The sequence below is a fragment of the Conger conger genome, chromosome 2, assembly GCF_963514075.1.
Source record: "Conger conger chromosome 2, fConCon1.1, whole genome shotgun sequence".
In the NCBI taxonomy this organism is placed as follows: domain Eukaryota; kingdom Metazoa; phylum Chordata; class Actinopteri; order Anguilliformes; family Congridae; genus Conger; species Conger conger.
Window position 1 is genome coordinate 8,762,750 of NC_083761.1, and position 9,504 is coordinate 8,772,253.

The 9,504-nt window shown below is 42.1% G+C and overlaps 1 gene segment (V, D, J or C); it reads right to left on the minus strand.

The window, feature by feature from the left end:
- Positions 1-6,293: 6,293 nt before the first annotated feature.
- LOC133113324 (Ig kappa-b4 chain C region-like) lies at positions 6,294-9,256 on the minus strand. The segment is given in 3 exon segments: positions 6,294-6,833; positions 8,591-8,654; positions 9,245-9,256. Coding segments are annotated over 3 exon segments (393 nt in total).
- Between the last annotated feature and the right edge of the window lie 248 nt (positions 9,257-9,504).

Here is a 9,504-nt window from a genome sequence, read left to right on the forward strand (position 1 = left end):
ATTTGAATCATTCTCAGGGCACTGACTTCCTGATCTCTCATAGTATTACTTCTATCAGAACAGCCAACATGGGAATGTATTAATAAACACATTTAACACAGATTAGTACAAATGCAGTCACATTTTAGCAGCAACAAGTATATGAAAGTGGAATATAATTTCAGCAAAGCTTCAATTAATACCCACTGCTGTTCACACATCAGAGCTCCTCTAACTGTTTGTGACACGATTTGTATTTTACCACAACTTCATCCCTTCTTGACCATGTACACATCTTCACATGTCTCCATGTACACAGTTAAATGCCAGAAACTGTTATTTTGACATTTGAATGTTTGAGAGATTAAAAGAAGCATTGAATAGTGCATGTGTCCCAGCCCTCTATAGACCCACTGCTGTTCACACATCAGAGCTCCTCTAACTGTGTGTGACAGGATTTGTATAGAGGAAGGGGCTTTGCATACCTGTCTTGCCTCACTGCTCCACACACTTTAAGACCCCCAGTACTGATCAGTGACTGTCCAGTCCTTTCACAGACACTGACACAGGCAGCATTATGATGATGTCAGTCTTTCTACTGCTGCTGATGCAGGGACTCTTTGCTCAGGGTGAGAAAGATTCAAACATTTTAACTTGGGATTATGGTTCTATTTTAAATATTATTTGCTTACTTTTCACAATACAACTCTTTTCATAACAGTGCATTTTTATCAATAAAAACGTATCAGAATATTACACAGTGTTTGATTATATTAATGTGCATTGAAATCCATTTCTTTTTTTTCGTTTTCAGAATCAATGGCAGATATAGTTGTGACTCAGTCTCCATCAGCTCAGGCTGTTAAGCAGGGAGACACTGTCTCTATCAGCTGTAGAGTCAGTCAGAGTGTTCATGTCCACTCAAGCTATGGCCACTATCTGCACTGGTACCTGCAGAAACCTGGTCAGGCTCCTAAACGTCTGATTTCTCGCTCCACAAATCGCGAGTCCGGGATTCCTGATCGTTTCAGTGGGAGTGGATCTGGGACTCAGTTTACACTGAAAATCACTGAAGTCCAGGCTGAAGATGCAGGAGATTATTACTGTCAGAGTTTACATAACATCGGTAGTAGCTGGCTGTTCACACAGTGATACAGAGCCGTACAAAAACCTCCCTCAGTCAGACTGCACAGAGACTGCACTGCTGCAGCTGGGAACTACTGCAGGTGTTGAGGGGGGAGGCACTGATCTGTAACACTGGGGGGCTCTGCTCTAAAACACTGAGCTAACAGTAATTATTTTTAAATCTGTCAGGGTCTCCAATCAAAATATGTGGCAGGACATTTCAATTTCAGTTCATCCAAACCATTCATTTGGAATTAGCACAGAACCCAGTAGCAGTGGACAGCACACAGTCCAGAACAGTGAGTCACTCTGTCCAGAACACCAGCACACATTACACAGGCTGCTGTTACACACCCTGACCAGTCAGAGCATCACTGATCTGATACTCCAGCACCATCATAAAAGAGCTGAAACTACCGTCTGATATGCAGTCCTGTCCAATCCTGTGAGCAGCTGTGTGAAAGGGCCTCGTCTATTATTTTTCATTTTAACTCAAGATTTTGGTCGTACTTTCATCTTTGCTGTTTTTTAACAACATGTGTGTTTTCAAAACCGTGTCATTATGGTCGAATTTTTTGTTTGACAATACTAATGTGCACTGACATCCATTTCCCTGCTTTCTTTTTCAGAATCAATGGCTCAAGTAGTCCTGACTCAGTCTCCATCAGCTCAGGCTGTTCAGCAGGGAGACACTGTCTCTATCAGCTGTACACTCAGTCAGAGTTTTTCCAGCAATTACCTCCACTGGTACCTGCAGAAACCTGGTCAGGCTCCTAAACCTCTGATTTATGGCATCACAAGAAGGCAGGCTGGGATTCCTGATCGTTTCAGTGGGAGTGGATCTGGGACTCAGTTTACACTGAAAATCACTGGAGTCCAGGCTGAAGATGCAGGAGATTATTACTGTCAGAGTCTTCACAGTGGTCCTGTGTTCACACAGTGTTACAGAGCCGTACAAAAACCTCCCTCAGTCAGACTGCACAGAGACTGCACTGCTGCAGCTGGGAACTACTGCAGGTGCTGACGGGGGAGGCACTGATCTGTAACACTGAGGGGCTCTGCTCTAAAACACGGACAGTGAACTATTTTGTGCAATAATAACTCTCATATTCTCAAACCTAACACATATTTGCTAAATGTAAATGTTGGCACATTCAATGCTTTCTCTTCAAATCCGTTATTATTTCAGAAGCAAAAATATGTCATCAAAGGAAAACACTTATGACAATGAATTGGTCAGAATCAATTCACTTCGTATTTTCTCAAACAAAATAAGGAACAGGGATATTTTGGAAACACAAGGAAAAAATGCAGCGATTGAACAAAAGACTGAAATTGTGAATTATGGTCACTATACCAGAGATGGGGTCTTCGACTCATAGCCCAAACATGAACTATGTTAAAAGGAATGTTTTTACATATTCAAGGTTTGACCAAGGCTAAATCATAATTTCGTTTTTTCTCTTTCTTTATCTTTGATGTAAGGGTAAGGAGAAGCATTGTTCTTTGTAGTAGCCATGATTTAGGAGGCACTTTCATGGTAATTGAAGATTATGTTCAGTGAAATTTTGAATAAGTAATGCAGGATTGACCTGTCCCCCAAATCCCCCAGAATTCAGTGTTGTTTGTCCGAAGAGGAACCACTATGGGTTCTGCTTCCAGAGCTCTCTCTCTATACACCACACAAGCTGCCATTACACTCTCCAACCACAGGAGAGAGACAGAGAACTACTGCTGCTCCTGATGTTAAAGCACGACAGTATAATCGGAGAGAGGAAACTACAGTCTGGTGTTATCTCAGACCTGGCTAGTGCTGAGTGAGTGAACTGCAGGGTGGGAAAAGAAGTGGTTGCTGGGAGAATGTGCTGTATGGGAGAAGCAGCTTTTCAGTGCTCCAGTGCCTTCTACAGTTAGTCCAGTATTCCCTGTGTTAACACAAGGCTCTCATTCTACTCATCTGAAAACTACAGTGTCAAATATAAAGAAAGTATCTGTTCATGGTGACAAATGGGAAATCAACACCATAATACAGTTAGTTCTTAGATTACATTTCAGATGGATTTCATTTTAATCATTCTCGGGGCACTGACTTCTCTCATAGTACTACTTCTATCAGAACATCCAACATGGGACTGTATTAATAAACACATTTTAACAAAGATAAGTACAAATGCAGTCACATTTCAGCAGTAACAAGGATATGAAAGTGTAATATAATTTCAGCAAAGCTTCAATTAATACCCACTGCTGTTCACACATCAGAGCTCCTCTAACTGTATGTGACAGGATTTGTATGTTACGACAACTTCATCCTTTCTTGACTATGTACACATCTTCCCATGTCTCCATGTACACAGTTAAATGCCAGAAACTATTATTTGGACATTTGAATGTTTGACAGATTAAAATAAGTATTGAATAGTACACGTGTCCCAGCCCTCTATAGACCCACTGCTGTTCACACATCAGAGCTCCTCTCACTGTGTGTGACAGGATTTGTATAGAGGAAGGGGCTTTGCATACCTGTCCTGCCTCACTGCTCCACACACTTTAAGACCCCCAGTACTGATCAGTGACTGTCCAGTCCTTTCACAGACACTGACACAGGCAGCATTATGATGATGTCAGTCTTTCTACTGCTGCTGATGCTGGGACTCCTTGCTCAGGGTGAGAAATTATTTAACATTTTAACTCAGGATTTTGGTAGTACTTCATATCATCTTTAACAACATGTGTGTTTTCAAAACCGTGTCATTATGGTCTAATGTTTTGTTTGACAATACTAATGTGCATTGACATCCATTTCCATTCTTTCTTTTTCAGAATCAATGGCTCAAGTAGTCCTGACTCAGTCTCCATCAGCTCAGGCTGTTCAGCAGGGAGACACTGTCTCTATCAGCTGTACACTCAGTCAGAGTGTTTACAGTAACGACCTCTACTGGTACCTGCAGAAACCTGGTCAGGCTCCTAAACTTCTGATACCTGATATCTCGACTCGCCAGTCTGGGATTCCTGATCGTTTCAGCGGTAGTGGATCTGGGACTCAGTTTACACTGAAAGTCACTGGAGTCCAGGCTGAAGATGCAGGAGATTATTACTGTCAGAGTTACCACAGTGGTGGTGTGATCACACAGTGATACAGAGCCGTACAAAAACCTCCCTCAGTCAGACTGCACAGAGACTGCACTGCTGCAGCTGGGACCGACTGCAGGTGCGGAGGGGGGAGGCACTGATCTGGGACAGCAATACTGCATGCAGGGCTGTAGGGGGCGACAATGAGTTACAGTCCTGAATACACACCTCTTTGAGCTGAAGAGGAGCTGCTCTGTGTCACATTCAATCCCCACCACAGAGCTGCTACTGAACCACACACACTACTGTAGCACAACATCACAGGATCACACAGTGTACCAAACACACTTCTGTAATAAAACATCACAGTATTTCAGTAAAGGATTTTTATTTCCAGAAAATGTTTAAGTTCAGTGAAAAATGTGGCATTGTGCACCTTCAATTTTCGGAAAGGGGATATTTACAGGATATTTACTAGGAACTAGGAGCTGGGTGGCTTTCTCTGTCAGGAGATGCCGGATACAGCGTATATTGTAGAGGGAGAACCTGCAGGTTCTGGCAGTGGAGGATCTACATGGAGTGAGGGTGATGTGGTTCTCAAGAGTCACGCCAAGATTCTTGGCCATATGGCAGGAGGATATTGCAAAGTCCTCCACAATCAGTGAGAGGGCAAGTGTCAGAGAGGATTTGGCAGGGATGTAGAGAAGCTCAGTCTTACCAAGGTTAAGCTACAGGTGGTGGGAAGTCATACACATACATCTCCCCACCTTCAAACGCAAGCTGAAGACACACCTCTTCAAGCAGCACCTCTCCCCATCCCTCCCTACCTCCCTGTGAACCTTAATTGTATTCTCTGTGACTTGCTTTGTGTATCAGTATTTTTAGTTGGCTAGGTAAGCAGTGTTTGGATAGTTAACATTGGTCACTAAGTTAACTATTGTTTTTTGTTCAAAAAAAAAAAAAAAAAGGCCCTCGTCCTTATCTTTGTTGTACAGGTAGCAGTTGAAATTGTACTTCCCTCTAGGGTCTTTCAGCAAACTTATCCCTGGTTATGGGTATGCACTTTGTTGTACGTCGCTCTAGATAAGAGCGTCTGCCAAATGCCAATAATGTAATGTAATGTAACATAGAGATATCAGCCAAATAGGCAGATATCAGTATGGTGACCTAGGTATTTGGAGGGAAGGAAAGAAAGAGTTGAGTGTCATCAGCATAAGAATGGTAAGAAAAGTCAAGAGATGACAGAACCAAGAGACATGGTGTAAACACAAATCTGTTCACTTCATTGTTTTAATTGTAATGAATGCCCTCGGTGCTGACATTGATGTATCAGAGGTAAGAGAATGAACAAAACCCAACCTCCAGACATGAAATCTCTAATCTGAGACTGATGCTAAAGCATGTGTGAGGTACAGCCCCCTCCCTTTCTCACCTCACTACAGAAATGAGCCCTCCTCCTCCTCATCTTCAAACAGCTGTCTCAGGGCTGGGTATTTTGGGCTGAGAAGCTGTGAGCAGTGGGGGTGAAACTCAGATTTGCATGTGCAGGGCGGGGCAGGCTGGTTCTGCTGTCCCTCAGTGGGACTGACTCAATCTCAGAATAGAGCAGCACTGTGGCCAGGTGTCTGGGCCGTCCCCAGGGGGTTAGTGTGAGCTGAGCACACATCCTGCTGTACAGAAGTGCTCTGAGCACGCTGCACACATCACTGCTCCTCTCAGCAGGCCTCCAGAGCTGGGGTATTTCTTATAGATCATGTGCTATTATCATTTTATTTGGACAAAGCAATCCATGTAATTATTACAGTATTTTCAAAGAAAAGAACACCCAGCATGCATTTCTGTGTGGTTTCTGCAGACACTAATGTCAGCAACACAACATATCTGGGAATAAATATGAATTTAAAAAATAGATAAAGCTATCTATAATTATCATCTCATATTCATTTTTGAGTGTTTTATAAAAGTATTTTCAGTGCCACGAATATAATTATGATTTAATCAGAGAAAGGGAACCCCCAAAACCACAGGATCATCAAAAGCACATAATAACTGCCAGAGACACAGTAGTTCTTCAAAGAATCTTTATTATGTCAATGAAATTGATCTAACAGCTATTCTCAAAAGCACACAAACACAAATAAGAGCACACGTGTGCATATTTGTTTTAATGAACACAAGCAGAGCACATGAGAGATATTAGCACTGGAAGCTCAGGCTGGAGGAAGGATTCACACACAGGCTCAGCTCAGTGTGACAGCAGTAAGGAGCAGAGAGGCTGAGGGCAGAACAGGGTAAAAACAGTGTGATCAGAGTGTGTGAGCTGGGCCTCCACCCGGCCTACTAAGAACAGTGGGCTCTCCTCAGTGTCTGAGGGGGGGCAGACTGGGAGCCCTTTGTGGCCTCACAGGTCAGTGACGCCGCCTTCTTCCAGTCTCCCGCACTGAGAGTCAGCGAGCTGCTCCAGCTGTACAGGCCGTCATTCCCCAAGACCCCCACACTCCCGGCCACGCCCGAGCTCCAGCTGGCGTCGTCCACTTTCCAGCGCAGAGTCCAGTCTGAGGGGAAGCCCTTGTTGGCCAGACACACCAGTGTGGCCTTTCCCTGCTCCAGCTCCACACTGGAGGGGGGCAGGACTGTGAGGGTGGGAACTGTGTCACCTGGGAGACACAGAGAGACATGAGCTCAGAGAGTGGACACAGCTCCAACTGTCTGATATTTCATTGCCATAGCCGTATAATTTATACTTTATGCTTACAACATAATGTATGAATAGAAAATAGTATTATGGTCTGAAAAACTACAGAATAAGGTTTCTTTGGAGTCCTTCTCATTTACTAAATAAAGACGCATTAAATACGACAACAATTTAAAAAAAAATGTTTTCAAAGGATTAACCAATTAACCAAAAATATTATATTTCTCGTTTTTTCATGATTCAAACCACAGGTGTAGAGTAGCTACGGAATGTTATGACATGAGCCAGGGACACATAACCGGATTGTGTAATAGACGAGTTATTCATATAATAATGCGGTCACATATGATGATAATATGATTACAAAATTATCGACAATGTCTAATGAAAAAAATACGTCTAATAACGAATTATATCAGCAAACCAACCATAAGCATAATCTGCCAAATGCCAATAATGTAACTTGTATCAAGTGTATGATCCTATTTAATTTTAAAGTAGCCGATGTAAAATGAATAACTCTTGACTTCGGCATTTTAAGTTTTAGTAATGCGCATTCAGTATCTAAAATAGTACGGTTATGACGATGGATAGGCTAAATCATGACATGTATTGCATTCTATTTATTTTAATGTGCCGCAAATAACGTCTGGCTACACTTCAAAATGCTCCAGAGCCGCTTTGAGCCCACCGAGTGAACCAATGAAATGAATCCCTGAAGTTCATTCCGGACTGTATTCTAAATATCAACGCGACAGTTTGAATTTCGTGGACGAGATTGAAAATGATTTGAAATAATTGCCGATCTTCTACTATTCCTGTTTTTTGTTCACTCACGCATCAGGAAGATTAACATTTTAATTTCCCACATGTAACGTCGGAAAATGACAGAAGCCTATATTTAAAAAATACAGCAAAAAATTGATATGGACAAAGTCTATCCGAAAGAGAGATTACTTACTTCCAATCGACAGTTTTATTCCGCCACCCAAAGTGCACTAATTCAACAGCCGCACAAAAACCTCTCACTCAAGAGACACTGCCGTCCTAGGCCCTTTCCATGCATTCTGACTTCACGACTCTTTTCAAACGAGTCAACTAATTGTTTGTAAAACATTTCCTTTGAATTTATGGATCATACGCAAATGTATTCGATTCTACCGAGTGTTACTGTGGGCAAGATTAAAAATCATTTGAAATCAATGGCTAATATTAAAAGGATTCTGGCTTTTTAAGATTCAAGAGAATTATGCAAATTTTGATTCACGACATCGAACGTCGGAAAATGAGAAAATATTTTAAAAGAAAGCAAAAACATCGATATGGATGTGTCTAAAAGAGAAATTACTTACGTCCAATTGACAGTTTTGTTCCGCCACCGAAAGTGCACCACAGTGATACAGGCTCATTCACCAGCCGTACAAAAACCTCTCACTCAAGAGACAGTCTGTGCCTATTTCATTCAGATTTCCCATTTATAATGTGTAACAGCACACCATTAACTTTTTATGTCGGCATATCCTACACAAATGAGCTTTTTTTTTCAAATTCATGTTGTTTTTCTGTCTATTTTAACGACTGACTCGGTTGTAATAAGATAGAAATATACAATGCTCGCAATTCAAAAAACCTTTCAGCAAAATTAATGTATAACAACTGATCGAATCTCCAACTATTTCTGCGGAAAATCTTGAAAAGTCTTATTGTGTAGAAACTTACTGCCGATTTCCAGTTTGGTCCCGCCACCGAAAGTCCACCACAGTGGTTGAGTCTGATTAACTGGCTGTACAAAAACCTGCCAGTTGTACAGATGGTTGATCGACTGTGCAGTGTTCGTAAGTCCCCTGCTGGACAATTGTGAAACGACCGTTAAGATGATATTCAGAAAGCTGATCAAGAAGTGGATACAGGGTTCTCCTCATTAATTCAACAATTGTTTTTATCTTTGACCACAAAGAATATGAAGTAATTATTTTATTTCTTCATCAAAATGAATTTGGCAAGTGTTGAGTTGCCAAACTTCTTGTACAGAACACATTCAGATTTGCATATAAATGTGAGCCAAAGTTCAGTGAAACAGCGTCTGATTAATTATTCAGAACACTACCAACTCCTAAACATATATATCTTAGTGGCGCTGAAACAGTAACAGCATTCCACCCTGTGATGAACAGGAATAAAACAAATGTTGAAATCTTTATACAGTGCAGAGTGCTACAGAGAGGCAGACAAGGAAAAGAAACATCAGAGATAAAATTAGGCCTCGTGGGTGAATTTGAGGAACAGAAAGGTCAAGCAGTTAGGAAAAATAAAAACGGTTTATGTTCCCCCATGTCTTCAGCTGCAGTGCAGGGGGTGCAGGTGAGAACAGACCAGCAGTTTCATGGGGTTCACAGAGGGCCACAGGCTTCCAGGCTTGGGTCAGCATCTGTGGGGAAGGTCACACACCCTCAGTGCAGCAGTCCCACATTGAGGGCCCCAGGCTGTGGGCAGTGGCCCTTTTCTCTGGTGGTGGGGAGCCTCTAGATGCTGCTGAAGTCCCTCCAGGTGTTGAGTAACTGGTGTAATCACAGAGCTCTGTCTGAGCTGCTCCCAGGTGTTGAGTAACTGGTGTAATCACAGAGCTCTGTCTG